This window comes from Mizuhopecten yessoensis, unplaced genomic scaffold (assembly GCF_002113885.1).
Source record: "Mizuhopecten yessoensis strain PY_sf001 unplaced genomic scaffold, ASM211388v2 scaffold5729, whole genome shotgun sequence".
NCBI lineage: Eukaryota > Metazoa > Mollusca > Bivalvia > Pectinida > Pectinidae > Mizuhopecten > Mizuhopecten yessoensis.
In genome coordinates this window covers 86,515-111,915 of record NW_018406194.1, presented here as the reverse complement: position 1 = coordinate 111,915, position 25,401 = coordinate 86,515, and the positions used below count along the sequence as shown (strand labels likewise).

The 25,401-nt window shown below is 36.6% G+C and overlaps 1 protein-coding gene across 1 annotated transcript; it reads left to right on the top strand.

Moving 5' to 3' along the window:
- The first annotated feature begins 503 nt into the window (after positions 1-503).
- On the top strand, positions 504-25,201 carry LOC110451016. Its single transcript, XM_021498845.1, has 16 exons — positions 504-581; positions 5,765-5,844; positions 6,307-6,418; positions 6,617-6,810; positions 8,881-9,020; positions 9,483-9,654; positions 9,805-9,896; positions 13,063-13,279; positions 13,921-14,057; positions 18,634-18,802; positions 19,088-19,249; positions 20,489-20,629; positions 23,131-23,221; positions 23,665-23,719; positions 24,009-24,037; positions 24,487-25,201. Exons 2-15 carry the CDS (start codon positions 5,784-5,786, stop codon positions 24,030-24,032), a joined length of 1,767 nt encoding a protein of 588 aa, XP_021354520.1. The 5' UTR covers positions 504-581; positions 5,765-5,783; the 3' UTR covers positions 24,033-24,037; positions 24,487-25,201.
- The last annotated feature ends 200 nt before the right edge of the window (positions 25,202-25,401 follow it).

Below are 25,401 nucleotides of genomic sequence, written 5' to 3'. Positions count from 1 at the left end.
GATTTTAAAAAGTGTTTCATTGTTGAAAATACATTTTATTATGTTTATTGAAAAGTTATAAAACACCGAGGATGAAATACATCAGACAATACCCCGATGAAGATAGAGAGCTTGGGTGAGAAATCGTGCCATAACAACAATCAAATATAGATAGGAGCAGAAAGTGATCAATTGATTTATTGTGTGTCGCTTAATTATTCAAATATTTATAAACCGTTATTTTGAAACAACGGCTCAAAAACATTAATCTCATGTAAACACTTATTTTCAGATTTCGACATTTCTTTTTATTTGAAAATTTCCAATTGCACTAGTACTATTACCGCTTTATTGGTGGACCTTTTGTGTACAATTTTCCGCATGACAACCCGTATATGACAACCACTACACACATGCCAGTAAGGACAGGGTAAGAAAGGACTTTCAATAGGTATAGAACCATTCCAAGGCGGTTTTTTAATTCAGCGTTTAAGTCACTCACACTAAGGTGGCAGCTTCGAGGTGACGCAGGGACTACAGGTAAGATTTTTAACAAACTGTCGTTATCATAAACAAGATGTGAGGCGATTCGTGCACCACAGGTAGGGACAAACGACTTTCATTTAATATAAAGTATACTTTATTAGAAATGTTATATCAATTATCAGTGTTGATAATGTGATGACTGTACTAACACATGTGGTAGTGTGTGTCCTTCACGTACAACCGTTTTATTTGTAGTATAACTAATAGTTTTAGGCTTACGGGAGGAAAATATACCAGAACCTTTTATATAATTACAACAATATGGTCACGGTCACATCGTCTACACATAAGTCCTGCTCACATTGTCCCTATGTATAGTCCCGTTCACATTGTCCCTATGTATAGTCCCGGTCACATTGTCCCTATGTATTGACCCGGTCACATTGTACCTATGTATAGTCATGGTCACATTGTCCATAGTCCCGGTCACATTGTCCCTATGTATTGACCCGGTCACATTGTACCTATGTATAGTCCCGATCACATTGTCCCTATGTATAGTCACGGTCAAATTGTCCCTATGTATAGGCCCGGTCACATTGTCCCTATGTAGAGCCCCGGTCACATTGTCCCTATGTATATCCACTGTCACATTGTCCCTATGTATACTCCCGGTCACATTGTCCCTATGTATTGTACCGGTCACATTGTCCCTATGTATTGTACCGGTCACATTGTCCCTATGTATGGTCCCGGTCACATTGTCCATATGTATAGTCCCGGTCACATTGGCCCTATGTATTGTCCCGGTCACATTGTCCTTATGGATAGTCCCGGTCACATTGTCCCTATTTATAGTCCCGGTCCCATTGTCCCTATGTATAGTCCCGTTCAAATTGTCCCTATGTATATTCCCGGTCACATTGTCCCTATGTATCGTCCCGGTCACATTGTCCCTATGAATAGTCCCGGGCACATTGTCCCTATGTATTGTCCCGATCACATTGTCCCTATGTATAGTCGCGGTCACATTGTCCCTATGTATAGCCCATGTCATATTGTCCCTATGTAAAGTCCCGGTCACATTGTCCCTCTGTATAGTCCCGGTCACATTGTTCTTATGCATAGTCCCGGTCACATTGTCCCTCTGTATAGTCCCGGTCACATTGTTCTTATGCATAGTCCCGGTCACATTGTCCCTTTGTATAGTCCCGGTCACATTGTCCCTATATAGTCCCGGTCAAATTGTCCCTATGTATAGGCCCGGTCACATTGTCCCTATGTATTGTCACGGTCACATTGTACCTATGCATAGTCCCTGTCACATGGTCCCTATGTATACTCCCGGTCACATTGTCCCTATGTAGAGCCCCGGTCACATTGTCCCTATGTATCGTCCCGGTCACATTGTCCCTATGTAGAGCCCCGGTCACATTGTCCCTATGTATCGTCCCGGTCACATTGTCCCTATGAATAGTCATGGTCACATTGTCCCTATGTAATGTCCCGATCACATTGTCCCTATGTATAGTCCCGATCACATTGTCCCTATGTATAGTCGCGGTCACATTGTCCCTATGTATATCCACTGTCACATTGTCCCTATGTATACTCCCGGTCACATTGTCCCTATGTATCGTCCCGGTCACATTGTCCCTATGCAGAGCCCCGGTCACATTGTCCCTATGTATCGTCCCGGTCACATTGTCCCTATGCATTGTCCCGATCACATTGTCCCTATGTATAGTCATGGTCAGATTGTCCCTATGTATAGTCCCGGCCACATTGTCCATATGTATAGTCATGGTCACATTGTCCCTATGAATAGTCCCGGTCACATTGTCCCTCTGTATAGTCCCGGTCACATTGTTCCTATGTATAGTCCCGGTCAAATTGTCCCTACGTATAGTCCCGGTCACATTGTCCCTATGTATAGTCCCGGTCACATTGTCCCTATGTATATCCCCTGTCACATTGTCCCTATGTATAGTCCATGTCATATTGTCCCTATGTAAAGTCCCGGTCACATTGTCCCTATGTATAGTCCCGGTCACATTGTCCATATGTATAGTCATGGTCACATTGTCCCTATGTATAGTCATGGTCACATTGTCCCTATGTATTGTCCCGATCACATTGTCCCTATGTATAGTCCCGGTCACATTGTCCCTATGTATAGTCCCGGTCACATTGTCCCTATGTATAGTCCCGGTCACATTGTCCCTATGTATAGTCCCGGTCACATTGTCCTTATGTATAATCCCGGTCACATTGTCCCTAAGTTTAGTCCCGGTCACATTGTCCTTATGTATAGTCCCGGTCACATTCTCCATATATAGTCCCGGTCACACTGTCCTTATGTATAGTCCCGGTCAAATTGTCCCTATGTATAGTCCCGGTCACATTGTCCTTATGTATTGTCCCGGTCACATTGTCCTTATGTATAGTGGACAATAAAAGACAGATTGTTGGTTACATCCACGAAATGTAACCACATTCTTGAAATTCCTTTACAATGAAAAAAATCATTGTTGGTATTTTTAACTTAGCAATTACTCTCGCTCGTAGCCTGTTGTTGCCCAGATTTTACATTACCGTGTTTAAGTTGGAAATCAATTCTGCAGTAAACAAATTTGGTCAAGCATCACTTATTCTTCATTGATATATGCCATATTAATCCCGATACATTTTATTGTTTAAATCATATATTTTTTCAGTGAAAAGTAAAGTGAATATAGAAATACATTAATATTTTGTGTTTACTACACTGATAACATAATGATAAGGGTGTTTTAAACATTCCGGACATTTTGTTTTGCGTTACCGCAATATATCCTGTGTTGACTGACATTGGTAACGATATAATGAGACTAACAATTACGTCATTAGCATACACATTTTCAACTTAGGATTGCCATAAAGAATTATGAAAAAATAGCATCTAGCTATGTATAATTAAATTTACTATTTAACAGTTTGTCGTTGGGTATTCCATTATTCTTCGCGTATGTATAATGATGTTTTGGTCAAATGAGTCCAATAACTGACCAAATGTGTCATAAAAGAATTTATTAAGTGTCATGACTAATATTAAGTATGTAGTTTAACAATAACAATGTCCTTGCTCCCCTGCATGATTAGCCTTTCTTCCGCTTTTCCATTGTCGTAGTTGTCAAGCGTAATAATTTTGCAATTATATGCAGGGTCTACTAAAACTTTGGCCGACAAAGTAAAATTATGTTTTCAAATTCTTAAAACGCATTAGACATGTATTAGATTGACAGGACGCCAATTCGTCGTTAAAGGGAAGAAGCGTCAAATTGGTTTCAATAAGAAATGAATATGTTCCTCGTGAGATTTGTTTTCAGGGTGGTAGGATAATGTATCCTAGCGTGTTAAATTAGCCTTAAGTTACTACTTTATAAGAAACGTTTAAAAGATGTATTTCCTATACGTGCATTGTACTAAACGCCGCCTCTTGTATAGGAGACCAACTAACAGCATGTACATGTATGTATAATTAAATGTAACGGGGCGTCTTATTCCTCCCTCCTTACACTCTCTAACCTGGGTTTATAACCATACACACGTAGTACTAGAAGATAAGGCAGTGCCAGGAACTAGTACTGATTGTCTCTGCACTATATAGACGTAAAATGTAAAAGAATATCTCCAAAATTATGTTACATTTGTATATGAAGATTTCTGCAGATTTGTATGTAAATATAGACAATGATCCAGCACAGGCGGCCTGATTCTCTGATCTATCTGGATTTGTAACCTTTGAGAAAAGATCGATATCTGAGATATACATCAAGGAAAATTGTCAATACTATATACTATGGTGTTTTCAAGAAAACAAATACAATATTTACCCCTGATATCATTTTAAAACACTCAAGTGACAAATAGTTCATCACATAAACACTTATATAAAACTTGTAAAGATGATGGATAATGGAAACATTTTCCTTTATATTAATATTCTCTATTATATCAAAATTAAGGCTGATCGTAAATCGATATTAAAAATGCAGGAGTCGTACACAGAAGCTTACACGAGTCAAATCCAACAACCAATGGGATGTAAACCTATATCATCCTCTATATAACCGGGAAATACTCCAAGTTAAAACACAAACTTCATCCTCTATATAACCGGAAAATACTCCAAGTTTAAACACACACTTCATCCTCTATATAACCGGAAAATACTCCAAGTTAAAACACAAACTTCATCCTCTATATAGCAGGGGAATGATTCAAGTTAAAACACAAACTTCATTCTATATATAGCAGGGGAAGGATTCAAGTTAAAACACAAACTTCATTCTATATATAGCAGGGGAAGGATTCAAGTTAAAACACAAACTTCATCCTATATATAGCAGGGGAAGGATTCAAGTTAAAACACAAACTTCATTCTATATATAGCAGGGGAAGGATTCAAGTTAAAACACAAACTTCATCCTCTATATAGCAGGGGAAGGATTCAAGTTAAAACACAAACTTCATTCTATATATAGCAGGGGAAGGATTCAAGTTAAAACACAAACTTCATCCTCTATATAGCAGGGGAAGGATTCAAGTTAAAACACAAACTTCATCCTCTATATAGCAGGGGAAGGATTCAGGTTAAAACACAAACTTCATTCTATATATAGCAGGGGAATGATTCAAGTTAAAGCACAAACTTCATCGCGGTTCTACAATTGCAAAGACAGCCTGTACCTCAAGCTTGTTAATGCCCCCTGGTTTGGAGAATCCGATGTTTCTGTTATTGTCTATGAGTCCTCTGTTCTATTGTCTTTCCACCATTGCATTACTCGGTACCTGGTTTTATGTTGACTTTGAGACCTGATGTTGGCCCAGCTTACTCGGTACCTGGTTTTATGTTGACTTTGAGACCTGATGTTGACTTTGAGACCTGATGTTGACTTTGAGACCTGATGTTGACTTTGAGACCTGATGTTGACTTTGAGACCTGATGTTGACTTTGAGACCTGATGTTGACTTTGAGACCTGATGTTGACTTTGAGACCTGATGTTGACTTTGAGACCTGATGTTGACTTTGAGACCTGATGTTGACTTTGAGACCTGATGTTGACTTTGAGACCTGATGTTGACTTTGAGACCTGATGTTGACTTTGAGACCTGATGTTGACTTTGAGACCTGATGTTGACTTTGAGACCTGATGTTGACTTTGAGACCTGATGTTGACTTTGAGACCTGATGTTGACTTTGAGACCTGATGTTGGCCCAGCGTGTTAACAATAAGGTATACTTCTTTCTTTCAGAGTAAGCATCTGCAAAAAGATGATGCTGGACACTATTTCCTTCGTTATATTTTTAACTGCATGCTACCTTTCTTATGCAGGTAAGTGAAACTGTTCCTGACTGTAACAATTCTACTTTATAGTGCACAATTATTACAGAATATTAGTGTACCGTAGAGTAAAGGAGCCATGGCAGAACCATATATAGTCGTATGAAATATAAAATAATATCGTCCTCTGTTTATGCATACTTAAAGTTTTCATGTAAAATAACATACCCTATCTATGCTATCACGGATCAACACATAATGTTATGTTGACATGTTTCAACACAACGTGTGCTGTCTATGATATCACTGATCTATATGGTAGGTACATTAAGTGCGCGATTGGTTGCAGTCGGATTTGATAGCAAACAAACATTACTCAGCAATGTTTTATTTACTGAAACACTTGGAAATAATTAGTGTATATAATTCAGTTATTTGTGTTTCCATACCAACAGCCAATTCTCAAAATTCCATGTTCCGTTTGATGATTTTGATGTTTCGTTGTTTTTTCAGAGCAGGTCTTTAGAAACTTTTCGTGTGTCACAAACAACTGGAACATCAATTTAACTTGCGATTGGACGGAACCTACGGGCTATGGCAGTGGTCTTACAACGTCTATCACCTGGTAAGTCAATGGTCAGGAAGCGCCTTCATGGAGGTTGTCTCAATGTCACCGGATAAGTAGTAAGATATTGACTCTGAAATAAGCCTACTTTGAAATACGTACATGTATCCCTATATAATGTCCCTACAATGACATGTGTGTACAGATGCTAAAAAAAATATCGCTAAAACCATGAATGATTCATTTCCCGTTCTACAGGACATTTGGAAACCAAAAACCATCAAATTGTCCAAGCAGCACCAGATCATCATGTACTTGGGGTTTGGGCGGAAACGGTCAGAGCTATGACATTGATCCGGACAGACACATTTCAATATGCCTTCAGCTTATAACTCACAACGGTGTTAACGTGTCGAGAGAGGAGTGTCATGGTATTGATATTGCTAATGAAGGTATCTATCACATATATATATATATATAAAAATGTGTATTTCTGTTACAATATGCATAAATAGATACATTTCTTTTTCATACTCTCTCATTTCATCATCATCATCATCATCATCATCATCATCATCATCATCATCATCATAATCATCCCACTGATATATCCATCATGACACAAAATCATCATCCAATTGACATAAACTTTTTCATTATTATTATTATCATCATCACGACTAAAATCATCCTCATTCTCACAATGATATCGATCGTTATAACACTTGTCATCATCATAAAACTACTATCATCATCATGACTGAAATCTGAATCGTTCTCACAATAATATCATCATCATCACACTGTTGTCGTCATCATCTGGTATCATTATCATCATCATATGACATTTAAATAATCCTCATCATTACCCAGACATTTTCATCAACAAGACACTAAAATTATCATCATCATCATCATCGTCATAATCACACTGATTTCATCATTATCACACTCATGCCATCATCAACCTCTAACTGATATTATCTTTATTGTATAATAATAAAATCATCATAACTAACACACTGATATGTTCATCATGATACAAAGTAGTTATTATATTGATGTCATCATCATCATCATTAAATACCAAATTTATTCACATTTGAGTGTTAATTTGCTAAAGCATATCATATCATCTCTCTTACACCTTTCATACTTTCTTTTGAAATACATTCTTAAAAATTTAAATGTATTCTGATGTTCAGATGTATTATAGAAAGAAGAGGGAAAGGTAAAGAAAGGTAACTTTGATACAGTCAATTACAGAAATATCCTCAGCTCAGAGAGATTGGTTACAGAAGAACAGTTTATCACATTAACCTGTCGATCGTAGAGTAACAGTTTTATTATATCAGCTCAATATACTTAGAGTATTCCTATCTGTTAATGTTGCCCCTTAATTGGTTTTCTACATATAAATCATGAAATTGAGGGTTTTATGGGATATTAAGAAGGTTATATCATTTGTTTCAATAAAAAATGTCACTGAAGGCATGTATTTATAGATAATCACACTGTATTTTCAGGGTTTGTCGTGAGTTTTGTAAAATATGGTGTTTATTCAAAGAATAAATTATTTTCTCATCGTTCGCACATAGATAAAATCTCGAGTCCACATGCGGTGGCCTCTCGATTGTATCCACGTGCTCGCGATGAGAAAATAATTCGAACGACAAACTCTAAAAATACTGTATGATAAACTGTTTATCATCTATATACTACTACCTGATATATTTCCCAATTTAAAAAAACTCAACTAAACACCATATTTTACAAAAGATTTCTAAGCTAAATGGCCAACGATCGCCTGTGACAAACGTAAACAAATAGAAGTTTTTCGCGGAGGAATACAATGAACCTTTAAACCACGTAGAATTTTGTTTAAACAATTCTATCGTCATTGGCATTTCCATTTGCACATTTACACCTGAAATAGTGTTGTTATTCTAACAATATTTTTCCGTAACTTTATATTGATATGTTTATGACGGACTATTTTCTTACGCGGATCCCTTTTGTGTGGACACTATTTCCGGTTACGGACGTCATCTGGCGCGAGCAGACGTTCTTTTTTGAGAAAATACGTTCCCAAGTGCTGGGGAATGGGAAGTTCTTCTAATGAATTTATCATGCTACCGGTAGGTGGTATAAAGTAATATATAAATAACATAAAATATATTCTCTGATATTTAAAGAATGCTACTGCATTCTTTCAATGATTCAGAATTAGCTATAGGCCATTAGGTCAATGTTTATTAGCCCGACAAAAAAAGGAGCTAGCATATGCTTTCCTTTCCAATTTTATCAGCCAGTTCCCTCCATCGTTAATTACAAAAGGACCAACAACGACGGCTTACTATGGATTAATAATAAGCTTGACGATATTCGCGAGGATTTCGATTTCCGATCGCTCTTTTTCCCTTTATCAATAGTTACCTGCAGTTTTAAGTTGCTCTAGTTTTATCGATTTTGAGCTAAATAACGCTTTCGTTCACATGTCAGTGTTATCTTTATTATGATAGTAAAGCCAGCTGCAGTGAGCTCCATAAAAGCCGTCTCAACGTCACCTTTATGTCTGGATATTACCTGGGCTCACGAAAACACCCTTGATGAGAAAACATTCACCCTACAGTTATCATCGGACCGAAACAATGTCACCTACGTACGTTACGTTTTGTTCTGTTTTGACTCCCTAAAGTTGTTTAAGGAAAATCTATAACAAGCCTAATAAGTGAAAACAGTTCGATGCCTGTATGTATAATTAGAACTTTTAATCCCGTTGTGTGAGTTACCTTACTATAAGTGGGTTTTTAAGTCTTGTTTTAGCGTCCCTTAATCACAGCGGGGATCCTAATCACAGCGCGGATGTTCGATACACATTATAGTTTGTATCTATAATAGAAAAATAATGAATATAAATCATGTGACCAATCATTTTGAGTCATTGAATGTCTTTTTCCGTGCTTGGTATTTCAATGGCAGAGTAATGAACGGTGTCTTTCACAAATCAAAGGAAAATAGGAAACGGATCTACACGTTTTGATATATAGACACTTGTTTTACAACTTTCTCATTTTATATCAATATTTTGAATCAGCTAATCGAGTACTTGTGACTTTCACAGGAAATCAATTCAACGGAAGATCCATCATCTGGTTATTACTACCACGTTTGTAATTTGACATATAATACCAACTACACCATATCTGTGAAGACGAGACCTCTTAACTATGACGGACTCCCTACAGGCTATTGGAGCATACTGAGCACCACCCACAAAGTAACGCCTAAGAGTGGTAATGTATCTACTTATTAAACTTAATAATAGCGCTCAATGGTGTATATCCGATAGCGATGGGTTCCGATTTTCTTGATTCAAATTTTGAATTGCTTGCCCACCTTATCATGCATATTTCTATTCATAGTTATAATTGTTGGCATTTCAGTTCCATCGAGACCACCTGAACTTTTACCCGGTGCATATACATTTGGTCCGGTTAATATTAGAGGGTATAGGACAACCACCGTCTACTGGTCGGTAAGTTAGAACAATCGCCGTCTACTGGTCGGAAGGTTAGGACAATCACCGTCTACTGGTCGGTTAGTTAGGACAATCGCCGTCTACTGGTCGGTAGGTTAGGACAATCACCGTCTACTGGTCGGTTAGTTAGGACAATCGCCGTCTACTGGTCGGTAGGTTAGGACAATCACCGTCTACTGGTCGGTTAGTTAGGACAATCGCCGTCTACTGGTCGGTAACTTAGGACAATCACCGTCTACAGGTCGGTAAGTTAGGACAATCGCCGCCTACTGGTCGGTAAGTTAGGACAATCATCGTCTACTGGTAAGTTGGGACAATCTACTGGTCGGTAAGTTAGGACAATCGCCGTCTACTGGTCGGTAACTTAGGACAATCACCGTCTACAGGTCGGTTAGTAAGGACAATCGCCGTCTACTGGTCGGTAAGTTAGGAAGTTCATCGTCAACTGGTCGGTAAGTTAGGACAATCGCCGTCTACTGGTCGGTAAGTTAGGACAATCATCGTCTACTGGTAAGTTGGGACAATCTACTGGTCGGTAAGTTAGGACAATCACCGTCAACTGGTCGGTAAGTTAGGACACTCATCGTCTACTGGTAAGTTGGGGCAATCTACTGGTCGGTAAGTTAGGAAGTTCATCGTCAACTGGTCGGTAAGTTAGGACAATAACCGTCAACTGGTCGGTAAGTTAGGACACTCATCGTCTACTGGTAAGTTGGGACACTCTACTGGTCGGTAAGTTAGGACAATCCCCGTCAACTGGTCCGTAAGTTAGGACAACCACCGTCTACTTGTCGGTAAGTTAGGACAATCGCCGTCTACTGGTCAGTAAGTTAGGACAATCACCGTCTACTGGTCGGTAAGTTAGGACAATCGCCGTCTACTGGTCAGTAACTTAGGACAATCACCGTCTACTGGTCGGTAAGTAAGGACAATCACCGTCTACTGGTCGGTAAGTTAGGACAATCACCGTCTATTGGTCGGTAAGTTAGGACAATCACCGTCAACTGGTCGGCAAATTAGGACAATCACCGTCTACTGGTCGGTAAGTTAGGACAATCTAGTGGTCGGTAAGTTAGGACAATCACCGTCTACTGGTCGGTAAGTTAGGACAATCACCGTCTACTGGTCGGTAAGTTAGGACAATCACCGTCTACTGGTCGGTAAGTTAGGACAATCACCGTCTACTGGTCGGTAAGTTAGGACAATCACCGTCTACTGGTCGGTAAGTTAGGACAATCACCGTCTACTGGTCGGTAAGTTAGGACAATCACCGTCTACTGGTCGGTAAGTTAGGACAACCACCGTCTACTGATCGGTAAGTTAGGACAATAATCGTCTACTGGTCGGTAAGTTAAGACAATCATCGTCTACTGGTCGGTAAGTTAGGACAATCATCGTCTACTGGTCGGTAAGTTAGGGCAATCACCGTCTACTGGTCAGTAAGTTAAGCCATTGAAGATTCCTTTCAATATTAACAGACATAGGTCTGTCCAATTTTTCCGTTTACCGACGAAAGATAATTTTTGATAAAAAAACTAACCATGGTTTTAAATATAAACTCATTGTGTTCAATATCTACTTGTGGTGTTAGATATCTACTCATGGTGTTATTTATCTACTCATGGTGTTAGATATCTCTTCGTGGTGTTATTTATCTACTCATGGTGTTAGATATCTACTCACTGTTCTTAATATCTACTCACTGTGTTTAATATCTACTCATGGTGTTATAACCTACTCGTGGTGTTAGATATCTACTCATGGTGTTATATATCTACTCATGGTGTTATAACCTACTCGTGGTGTTAGATATCTACTCATGGTGTTATAACCTACTCGTGGTGTTAGATATCTACTCATGGTGTTATATATCTACTCATGGTGTTATATATCTACTGGTGGTGTTAGATATATACTCGTGGTGTTAGATATTTACTATTGGTGTTAGATATCTACTCATGGTGTTATATATCTACTCGTGGTGTAAGATATCTACTCATGGTGTTAGATATCTACTCGTGGTGTTATATATCTACTCATGGTGTTAGATATCTACTCATGGTGTTATTTATCTACTCATGGTGTTAGATTTCTACTCATGGTGTTATTTATCTACTCACTGTGTTATTTATCTACTCATTGTGTTATTTATCTCCTCGTGGTGTAAGATATATCCTCGTGGTGTTAGATATCTACTTGTGGTGTTATATATCTTCTCATGTTGTTATATATCTACTCATGGTGTTTTTTATCTACTCGTGGTGTTATATATCTACTCATGGAGTTATATATCTACTCATGGTGTTATATATCTACTCATGGTGTTAGATATCTACTCACTGTGTTTGATATCTACTCACTGTGTTTAATATCTACTCATGGTGTTATTTATTTACTCACTGTAATATTTATCTACTCATGGTGTTATTTATCTACTCACTGTGTTATTTATCTACTCATGGTGTTATTTATCTCCTCGTGGTGTAAGATATATACTCGTGGTGTTAGATATCTACTCATGGTGTTAGTCATCTACTCGTCGTGTTAAATATCTACTCATTGTGTTAAATATCTACTCATTGTGTTTAATTTATACTCATTGTGTTAAATAATTATTCATTGTATTAAATATCTACTCGTGGTGTTAAATATCTAGTCATTGTGTTAAATATAAACTAATAGTATTAAATATCTAATCATATTATCTGCAATATATCTTCCGAACATTTTAGACAATAAATGTTTAAAAGGGAAGCAATTCGTCCTTTTTGGCAATGTATCTGATATATAAGCTTACTGGCCGGTTGCAAAACGATCTCGGCTGTGAAGTGCTTCCACAAAACAGAATACTGCTTAAACAGAGCTACTCATCAATTGTAATGGTTCGTCGTGTTCATTATGCTAACCCTTTTATAATGAATAGGATAAATTATTAAGATAGTTATACGTATATCATTTATCAATTTATGTTGTATATTCAGTAAGTGATATTTGCAAAACCTTCTTCTTAAACAACTTTTAATGTATATTTAAAGACACCAAATGACATTGTTAAATTAAAATAAATGATTGTCTTTGAATAGAAAAGAAACAAGTATGTTTTTTTCAGATCATGTCGTTTTATATTAGGACAGTGTTCGATTTGCTTTATGTATTCATACAGGCTCTTCCTCGGTATTCCTGGAATGGTGAGAATTCTTCCTATGTCATAAGAGTGAGTCCCATGAAGCCTTGTAGACAACAAACATTGCATTTACAACAAGTGGAGGCTTTTTGCAAATTCAAAATCCTCTCCAATTGTTCCTATCACATATTTGTATGGTCAAAAAATGAAATCGGCCGGTCTGGTGAATCAAGCAAGATGCATATAGAGGATAAAGGCAAGTAAACGATCTGAACACATTTTGTTTCTAGGTTTTTATTATGAAATAATGGATTATGGAATGATTAAAACATAAAAAAAACCTTCTATAATGACATAAATACTAGCTAACAGACTGCGGTAAAACAATATGAGTATTAAACACAATATCACAGAAAAGACCTTAAACCCATGCAAATTGCTTTACATTATTTTCAAAAACAAAAACAGATTATCAATATAAAATTTGGAAGCGTATTTCTTCACGGCCACAAATCATGTAACACAGTTAAATGATAGATCAGGAGGAATTGTTTGTTTGAAAAACAAAAAGATTCCACGACTGACTAATAACGTTTAGATATCGTATTCATCGCAGTCTTTTAAGGTCTAAAAAATACAAACAAAAAAAAAATCAAAAAAATCAGCGCGTGTACATGTCTGACCGCAGTGTTAGCACAACAGTACATCGAACTCAAAACCGATGAAACTCGTGCAAAATATGGACAAAGGAACGACCACTATGGGGAATTTTGAAAAACCCCAGTTGGGTGCTTGACATGATATAACTTACAGGTTATAACAAATACACATCTGACAGGTGTACTTATTGTGTTAATGTAGAATATAGTCAAATGATTTTTTCCTTTTCTTTTGCAGGATTAAATCTGCCTCAAGACATTTTCATAAACGCGAAAATATATTCCGAGGAAGTTGAAATATCATGGAAACCACATGCTATGGCGAATTTGATGACAGTTTATTGGTGCGAAGTGAATCCAGCACGGTCGTGTAGTGTATGTATTGTATAGATGTAAATTAATCCAGCACGGTCGTGTAGTGTATGTATTGTACAGATGTTAATTAATCCAGCACGGTCGTGTAGTGTATGTATTGTACAGATGTTAATTAATCCAGCACGGTCGTGTAGTGTATGTATTGTACAGATGTTAATTAATCCAGCACGGTCGTGTAGTGTATGTATTGTACAGATGTTAATTAATCCAGCACGGTCGTGTAGTGTATGTATTGTACAGATGTTAATTAATCCAGCACGGTCGTGTAGTGTATGTATTGTACAGATGTTAATTAATCCAGCACGGTCGTGTAGTGTATGTATTGTACAGATGTTAATTAATCCAGCACGGTCGTGTAGTGTATGTATTGTACAGATGTTAATTAATCCAGCACGGTCGTGTAGTGTATGTATTGTACAGATGTTAATTAATCCAGCACGGTCGTGTAGTGTATGTATTGTACAGATGTTAATTAATCCAGCACGGTCGTGTAGTGTATGTATTGTACAGATGTTAATTAATCCAGCACGGTCGTGTAGTGTATGTATTGTACAGATGTTAATTAATCCAGCACGGTCGTGTAGTGTATGTATTGTACAGATGTTAATTAATCCAGCACGGTCGTGTAGTGTATGTATTGTACAGATGTTAATTAATCCAGCACGGTCGTGTAGTGTATGTATTGTACAGATGTTAATTAATCCAGCACGGTCGTGTAGTGTATGTATTGTACAGATGTTAATTAATCCAGCACGGTCGTGTAGTGTATGTATTGTACAGATGTTAATTAATCCAGCACGGTCGTGTAGTGTATGTATTGTACAGATGTTAATTAATCCAGCACGGTCGTGTAGTGTATGTATTGTACAGATGTTAATTAATCCAGCACGGTCGTGTAGTGTATGTATTGTACAGATGTTAATTAATCCAGCACGGTCGTGTAGTGTATGTATTGTACAGATGTTAATTAATCCAGCACGGTCGTGTAGTGTATGTATTGTACAGATGTTAATTAATCCAGCACGGTCGTGTAGTGTATGTATTGTACAGATGTTAATTAATCCAGCACGGTCGTGTAGTGTATGTATTGTACAGATGTTAATTAATCCAGCACGGTCGTGTAGTGTATGTATTGTACAGATGTTAATTAATCCAGCACGGTCGTGTAGTGTATGTATTGTACAGATGTTAATTAATCCAGCACGGTCGTGTAGTGTATGTATTGTACAGATGTTAATTAATCCAGCACGGTCGTGTAGTGTATGTATTGTACAGATGTTAATTAATCCAGCACGGTCGTGTAGTGTATGTATTGTACAGATGTTAATTAATCCAGCACGGTCGTGTAGTGTATGTATTGTACAGATGTTAATTAATCCAGCACGGTCGTGTAGTGTATGTATTGTACAGATGTTAATTAATCCAGCACGGTCGTGTAGTGTATGTATTGTACAGATGTTAATTAATCCAGCACGGTCGTGTAGTGTATGTATTGTACAGATGTTAATTAATCCAGCACGGTCGTGTAGTGTATGTATTGTACAGATGTTAATTAATCCAGCACGGTCGTGTAGTGTATGTATTGTACAGATGTTAATTAATCCAGCACGGTCGTGTAGTGTATGTATTGTACAGATGTTAATTAATCCAGCACGGTCGTGTAGTGTATGTATTGTACAGATGTTAATTAATCCAGCACGGTCGTGTAGTGTATGTATTGTACAGATGTTAATTAATCCAGCACGGTCGTGTAGTGTATGTATTGTACAGATGTTAATTAATCCAGCACGGTCGTGTAGTGTATGTATTGTACAGATGTTAATTAATCCAGCACGGTCGTGTAGTGTATGTATTGTACAGATGTTAATTAATCCAGCACGGTCGTGTAGTGTATGTATTGTACAGATGTTAATTAATCCAGCACGGTCGTGTAGTGTATGTATTGTACAGATGTTAATTAATCCAGCACGGTCGTGTAGTGTATGTATTGTACAGATGTTAATTAATCCAGCACGGTCGTGTAGTGTATGTATTGTACAGATGTTAATTAATCCAGCACGGTCGTGTAGTGTATGTATTGTACAGATGTTAATTAATCCAGCACGGTCGTGTAGTGTATGTATTGTACAGATGTTAATTAATCCAGCACGGTCGTGTAGTGTATGTATTGTACAGATGTTAATTAATCCAGCACGGTCGTGTAGTGTATGTATTGTACAGATGTTAATTAATCCAGCACGGTCGTGTAGTGTATGTATTGTACAGATGTTAATTAATCCAGCACGGTCGTGTAGTGTATGTATTGTACAGATGTTAATTAATCCAGCACGGTCGTGTAGTGTATGTATTGTACAGATGTTAATTAATCCAGCACGGTCGTGTAGTGTATGTATTGTACAGATGTTAATTAATCCAGCACGGTCGTGTAGTGTATGTATTGTACAGATGTTAATTAATCCAGCACGGTCGTGTAGTGTATGTATTGTACAGATGTTAATTAATCCAGCACGGTCGTGTAGTGTATGTATTGTACAGATGTTAATTAATCCAGCACGGTCGTGTAGTGTATGTATTGTACAGATGTTAATTAATCCAGCACGGTCGTGTAGTGTATGTATTGTACAGATGTTAATTAATCCAGCACGGTCGTGTAGTGTATGTATTGTACAGATGTTAATTAATCCAGCACGGTCGTGTAGTGTATGTATTGTACAGATGTTAATTAATCCAGCACGGTCGTGTAGTGTATGTATTGTACAGATGTTAATTAATCCAGCACGGTCGTGTAGTGTATGTATTGTACAGATGTTAATTAATCCAGCACGGTCGTGTAGTGTATGTATTGTACAGATGTTAATTAATCCAGCACGGTCGTGTAGTGTATGTATTGTACAGATGTTAATTAATCCAGCACGGTCGTGTAGTGTATGTATTGTACAGATGTTAATTAATCCAGCACGGTCGTGTAGTGTATGTATTGTACAGATGTTAATTAATCCAGCACGGTCGTGTAGTGTATGTATTGTACAGATGTTAATTAATCCAGCACGGTCGTGTAGTGTATGTATTGTACAGATGTTAATTAATCCAGCACGGTCGTGTAGTGTATGTATTGTACAGATGTTAATTAATCCAGCACGGTCGTGTAGTGTATGTATTGTACAGATGTTAATTAATCCAGCACGGTCGTGTAGTGTATGTATTGTACAGATGTTAATTAATCCAGCACGGTCGTGTAGTGTATGTATTGTACAGATGTTAATTAATCCAGCACGGTCGTGTAGTGTATGTATTGTACAGATGTTAATTAATCCAGCACGGTCGTGTAGTGTATGTATTGTACAGATGTTAATTAATCCAGCACGGTCGTGTAGTGTATGTATTGTACAGATGTTAATTAATCCAGCACGGTCGTGTAGTGTATGTATTGTACAGATGTTAATTAATCCAGCACGGTCGTGTAGTGTATGTATTGTACAGATGTTAATTAATCCAGCACGGTCGTGTAGTGTATGTATTGTACAGATGTTAATTAATCCAGCACGGTCGTGTAGTGTATGTATTGTACAGATGTTAATTAATCCAGCACGGTCGTGTAGTGTATGTATTGTACAGATGTTAATTAATCCAGCACGGTCGTGTAGTGTATGTATTGTACAGATGTTAATTAATCCAGCACGGTCGTGTAGTGTATGTATTGTACAGATGTTAATTAATCCAGCACGGTCGTGTAGTGTATGTATTGTACAGATGTTAATTAATCCAGCACGGTCGTGTAGTGTATGTATTGTACAGATGTTAATTAATCCAGCACGGTCGTGTAGTGTATGTATTGTACAGATGTTAATTAATCCAGCACGGTCGTGTAGTGTATGTATTGTACAGATGTTAATTAATCCAGCACGGTCGTGTAGTGTATGTATTGTACAGATGTTAATTAATCCAGCACGGTCGTGTAGTGTATGTAATGTACAGATGTTAATTAATCCAGAACGGTCGTGTAGTGTATGTATTGTACAGATGTTAAACAAATTATATGTCTCTGTGCCTCACCTCATTTGCCATCACTTCCCTTTCGGCGGTGTGTCTTCAGGCACCGTCTTCATATGACCTCGCTTTTTTAAAGTCATTGAACCACACACACAAAAACTTACATGGTATCAAATCAGTTCAGCAGTGTCATTCTGAGTAAGTATGAATCTATGGTTGCAAGAGTCATAGCTAAAAAGATATTCTTTTAATTATTCGTTTCCTTATAAAATGGTACTGTATAACCATGAACTATGAACTATGAACTTCGGTCTGCTAAGAAGCCACAAGGCCATAATAGCGGAGGTTACAATTGTTTACATGTATGGCTCAATGTGGTCATTTTCATTTATGCTGGTGATAAAGTGTAAGTTTCGCCTATAGCTTTCGCTTGTATTTTGTTTTCATCTAAAGGAAAACATGCCCAACTTAATTAATTGTAATCATAAGAAAATTCCATACTGTTCCTCCTAGATTTTTTCTGTTTTCCCCCAATTTAAGTTCCTTCTCACTGAATTCCGATAAAGCTATACAATGTTTTTTGTAGAGTGGGTTTTATCACAAAACTGTAAGCAGCAGGCACAACAGCACGTCTGTCTATCTGAAAGGATTTTCCGAGGAAGCATACATTTTTGGAGTGTCCGCAGAAAGTAAACAACATGGGAAGATCGTCAGCAGCGGATTCCAGTGGACGGACTGTTCAACGATTCTCCCTCGTATGCACGTCCGATTTTTGTAGATAGATTCTTCGTGCAATTCAATGTATATTATAAAAACATTCATTCTTTTTTAAAGATTATTAATTAATTTTCAAAAGTCATTTCTATATTGTCTTTTGATAGTAATTAAACATTATTTCATGTTTAACAAATTATTAATATTTCTACGTAATTTTGTTTAAGTATTCGAGTAGTGTGGCGTTAAGATCAACATATATAAAATAGCACTATGCGTTAAATATGTTATGGAATACATTATGTATAATATTGATTACGTTGTAGGTGTCTTCCGATCACCAAGAATACACTTTCGCGGTTTCCCGAAGGAGGAAATGGTGGCAGTTTCATGGGCCTATTCCTACTGCAATAATTTGATTTTAAAGGAACTTCGTCACAGGACAAATTACCAAGTCAAAATCAGCACATCTACCCAACGTTATAACCGTAAGCATTCGTATTGTAATCTGTTTTTGCTCATTGGAATTTCAGGTTTTTTTTAATTCAGATTTTAAATGTTACATTCAGTTTACATACATTGCAAACATGCATTAGATATGTAATGGGGCAAAACAAAAAGTTACTTGTGTTCATGTTTGGAAAACTTCTTTGAAAATTAACAAAAACGCTTTAGGTTGCTTTAATTAGGATAGGATGGTGACCTGGAAACACTAAATGTGTTTTCATGGCAATTAGGCACGGAAATAACAACGGATGCAATTGTATAGCCAATAGTAAGCAAAGTAAAAGGTCTCCGATTTTAAATGTATAATTCAGATTTACCTTTTTTAAGGATACATGTAATCCTACCCTGTCCTTATGTCAAAGATACCATTACCATACGCTTGATTCAGTGAATTCATTAATAATATATTTATATCGACCAAAATAATTCTACATTGAATCCGTCAATTCCAGTAGATTCGTTGTTGTAAATATGTTTTAGAAATTTAAGATATTTTTGATAATTGATTCTTCCTTCTATTTTATTGGCTTGTTCAGGGGTAAGTTAATTAATTAATGGATTTTCTTCATCAAAAGCATTTCATGTGTCCCACTTTCATTTGCATATGTACTACATTATTAAAAATATGTTAATCCCTTAAAATGTCTTGTATGTCAGTTATTACTACTGTTTTACCTCAAAAGGTCATTGACTGTTAATACAGTTACGTGTGAGGTTGATTGACATCCTTTTTCTCTTTGTGGGATTATAATAATGTGCTAAAAATGATACCTGGCATATGAAAAGACGAACTGTTAAATATTTATTGGCATTTTTTCAACATATAAATTGTATATGCAATTTCTCATTAGGAGGGGAATAAGTTACACTGAACTACATCGATAACCTATAAATCGTATACTGACAGCACCCGAATCGGGATTTTTGTTTATATCAAACCGCTGTATTTTATCACAAAGTTGTAATAAAGTCATGATTGTCAAATGATGATACTTTGATTGTTGTTTAACATTTGATTTTAACCATTAATGTTTTGCCTGATTTTGTTGAAGTGCCAGTTTGACGTAATTTTATCAATAATTCGTCTCCATGCACAATGTCTTAAAGATAACAGAGTAACAATCATGTTTCTGAAAAATGTTAAAAACTTTTAATATATAACTTCAATAGAACATTGTATAAATATATGACATGTATGTTTTATACTGTAACACAAACAGAATTACTCAAGGGAAATGCCAGCTTCGTCAATCTCTACAACATCCCTTCCGGTGTAGAGGTCTGTGTTTCCATTACAGCAAGACTCAACCATTCATCCCAACTGGCTAGTCCATTTACGTGCTACACACAAGGACAGGACGGTAAAGGACAATAGGACAGAATAAATAAGACTACAAACCAATTGGGAAAATGTTTTATAATTGGTTCCCAAGAGGTTGAAATGAGATTAAGCGTTTCCAATGTATGTAGTTGAAAAATATGTTATACAATGTATATGACTCATGAATAATTAAAGAAAAACAATGAAAATATACATAAAGACTTGAATAATTTACATCTATGTGGAATCGCGTGTTTCGTAAACAATATCGTCTTTTATCAGATTTAAACATTTCTTTTCATAATTACAGAGTCCAGTTTGGTTAAGTCATTTGTAATATATTTTTATTTATTTACTTCAGAGGTTCATTTTTTTATTTTATTTTCACTTTACAAGTTATATTTTAAATTACAGTGTATCAATTTCTGTGTGTTGACACTAGTATACATTTTGTTTTTATAATTTAGAGGCCCATTTTGGTGAATTGACACTTTTGTATATATTTATTGTTTTTGTTTTACTTGAAAGTTCAAGTTTGGTCAGTTGGAACTGTGGTATTTAAGTCCATTTTGGTTAATTGACATTGACAGTGGTATACAGAATGTATATGCATTTCATATACTTCAGAGGTCCATTTCGGTGAGCTGAAAAGGCACTTTTTGGTCCATTTGGTAAATTGAGCTGATATCACATGTGGTTAACCTGTTACGGATGCTAATGTGGTGACGGGAGACATAGTTAAGGGTGACACATGAGGTAAAGGGTCACATTATGTCGGGACACACATATGGTTAACCTGTTTAGGTTTTAAAGTGGTGACCTGAGAATTAGTTAATGGTGACGCATGAGGTGAAGGGACACATTATGTCGGGCATCACATGTGGTTAATCTGTAAATGGTGCTAATGTGGTGACGGGAGACCTAGTTAAGGGTGACACATGAGTTGAAGGGACACATTATGTCGGGCATCACATGTGGTTAATCTGTTAATGGTGCTAATGTGGTGACGAGAGACATAGTTAAGGGTTGCACACGAGGTTAAGGTCCACATTATGTCGGGGATCACATGTGGGTAATCTGTAAATGGTGCTAATGTGGGGACGGGAGACATAGTTAGGGGTGACACATGAGGTGAAGGGACACATTATGTCGGGCATCACATGTGGTTAATCTGTTACGGATGCTAATGTGGGGACGGGAGACATAGTTAAGGGTGACACATGAGGTGAAGGGACACATTATGTCGGGTATCACATGTGGTTAATCTGTAAATGGTGCTAATGTGGTGACGGGAGACATAGTTAAGGGTTGCACATGAGGTTAAGGGACACATTATGTCGGGTATCACATGTGGTTAATCTGTAACGGGTGCTAATGTTGTGACGGAAGACAAAGTTAAGGGTGACACATGAGGTGAAGGGACACATTATGTCGGGTATCACATGTGGTTAATCTGTAAATGGTGCTAATGTGGTGACGGGAGACATAGTTAAGGGTGACACATGAGATGAAGGGACACATTATGTCGGGTGTCACATGTGGTTAACCTGTTACGGAAGCTAATGTGGCGACGGGAGACATAGTTAAGGGTGACACATGAGGTGAAGGGACATATTATATCGGGTATCACATGTGGTTAACCTGTTACGGGTGCTAATGTTGTGACGGAAGACAAAGTTAAGGGTGACAAATGAGGTGAAGGGACACATTATGTCGGGTATCACATGTGGTTAATCTGTAAATGGTACTAATGTGGTGATGGGAGATATAGTTATTGATGCCACATGAGGTGAAGGGACACTTTATGACTGTTGTCACATGTGGTTAACTTGTACTGGGTGCTCATATGGTGACGAGAGACAAAGCCAAGATTGACACATGTGGTGAAGGGACACATGATGTCGAGTGTCACGTGTGGTTCAGGGACACATTATGACGGGCATTACATGTGGTTCAGGAAACGCTTAACGGTTCATACTGTCTTGTTTTAGTGCATTGACAGTGTTGTTTTATATTCCAACAATTATATTTTACCTACTTACCTTTCAGCCGGTTTAATTGTTTTACAATGTGTTTACACAAATACATCTTTGATTCAGTTAGTCATGTTATAAAACGTTGCAAACCTAGTAATATTAACTCAGTTATCAGTAGAAAGCCGAACTAATCAATCAACTCTGTCATATATGTTTTTGCAATTAGACTTGTATTCCTTTCTTATACAGCCGGGTACGTTGTGTTGAACAGTTCTTGCCAGGAGAGCATGTTTTGATTTGAATAACGAGGCCGTGTTCTTTTTGAATGTCTGATATCGCAGTCAGGTTAATATAGTCGAAGTAGTAATAATTTGGTGTTTGGTGACATGTTCCTCATGGAAGACTTAAATATACAATAGCTTTGATGTATAGGTAACGTAATCAGTGTCATATTATGAAATTAATCAATCATATTATTTACTACTAGAATTCATCTTATTGTTTCAAATCTGTCAATCGTTTGAGACATTTTTTCTTCATTCATTTAATGTTTTGACTTTCTCAGGAGGATCCAAATTCCCAGTAAATACTATTGCTCTTGTGTTGTGCAGCATCATAGGACTGTTTGCCGTCATGCTGTTAGCTTGTATAACTAGGTACGTTGTTTGGTAGTTTGATGTTGACTCTTTATTGATATGCAGCTAGGATTTGTCAGTGCTCATAATAAAATATTGTATAATGCTAGATACAATTCAGATGCTAGTGACGAGAAATATTGGACAAGATAAAGTGTTTGCCTGCATCTCAAAACCAATTGGTTTCAGACAAAAGGTTCCGCTGCATCAGAAAGGCAACATAGTAATAGTTTATAGTAATGGTAATAATGTTCTCTATAATATATGGACCGTCATGTCTCAACATGTTCACAAGAGTATATTTCTACTATAACAAATGGATCATATTCTATGTCATTTTAATCACACGAATATATTTTTGCCAGGGAAATTAATGCATTTATTATAGAACATTCGTTTTAATTATCGTATTTTGTATATTTTCTATCTTGCCAATACCTGTTTTCTATTTTTAACTTTTAAAGGAAAATCTGCATATGGTGGAGACGAAAAATCCCAATCTATTTACCAAATATAACAGTACGAACATTTCATCATACTCTTTTGATTTTGTAATATTTATTTACTCTTAACACATTTAATATTGTGCTTATCAGAATGTTAATCTCAAATAGGTTTTCAAGTACCAGTTTGGATTGTCTATCATGGCTAAAATGAATGGTAGAGCAGATTCTAACATGTATGACTCATAATGCTGCCATTTCTTATAATGACGATAGAGATAAGCCATTTTAATTAATTGATTAATTGTTATTTTAATTTAATTGCCAAAAGAGCATGGTTATAAATCGTTTTTTTATGTTCACAGGGAGCATCAGAAACGTTTATTTAATTAATGTAAGTACACTATTTCATTACTTGGAATGTAATTAGCTATATGTAAGGAATCTCCGCTAATTAGACAATATTGAATACCAAGGTATATCTTAAATGGTAGTAAACAGCGAATTCAATTGAAGAGAATCGCGAATGTGTACAGTAAATACATAACATTTACTTATAAAAGTAATTTTAGAGTATTTTGTTAAAGGCTACTTTGTGTTAAACATCGCATTTTCAACTTGTTTCATAATTGTTGTAAAATAAATAAAGTTTATTAAACATCGCATGCACACCCATCCATTCAGTTAGAACCTCTGTAAGCTCTATGGTTGTGTAATTGGTTTACAAATCCTCGTCACCATTAGCAAAGTAACTGTTTCACTACGGTCCTCGTGGTCGTCAGTCGTTTAACTCATGTTTAGTTTCTGGTCCCATTACAGTAACGTGTTATGTTTTTATCGCAGGGCGAGTAGTCCTCGTCAGCTACTGAATGGGGAAGGTCAGCATATGAGGCAGCTAAACATCCAGGCGTGTGACACACTCGGCAAATGTCAACGAATTCAAGTTGATCAACAACGATACATATAAATGCTGAAAGGGGGGCTCAACGGCAACAAAAGACGTGCCCTTGTCCAATTGAATGCCATACTTTGCAGAAATAGATACGTTACAGCACGGCTTCAGCATACATGCACACACTGTAGAAGCGGTGCTCATGTCTTGGGTACAGACACTTACGTTCTACACACTCTGGTCAAATATTCCTTGAATATATATAACATCAATACAGATGTTGTTTCGATAGATTTTTCGTAGCCGGAAGGTTGTAGATCCCCTCTCCTTTGATATTAGTGTTTATGACATATTAATTCAATGTTGTTTTGTTCCAAACGTATTTAGTATCTATCGTTTTAAATGTATAAACGTTTATTATTTATTTATATTTGAAGTTCCTGCATTATATTTTAGATTGTTTTTTTAACAATGCTCAAATTGATCAACGCGAACGTTTATAGTAATTATTAAGATATTGCCGTATACAATGTAAAAAGTTAAATATTTTAAATAAACATGTCTTGTTTTTTAAAGATATGATATTTCATAACAGTAATTTTTGTTTGGTTCCGTAAAGAGTATGAACGTAAATAAATCATTTTATAAAAAGGAAACATATCTTGTTTTATAAACAGTAAGATCTTGTTTTCTTAACAATAAGATCTTGTTTTATAAACAGTTAGATCTTGTTTTATAAACAGTAAGATCTTGTTTTCTAAACAGTAATATCTTGATTACTAAGATCTTTTTTCTTGTTTTATAAACAGTAAAATCTTGTTTAATCAACATTAATAGCTATTTTTTCTAAATCGATCTACAAATAG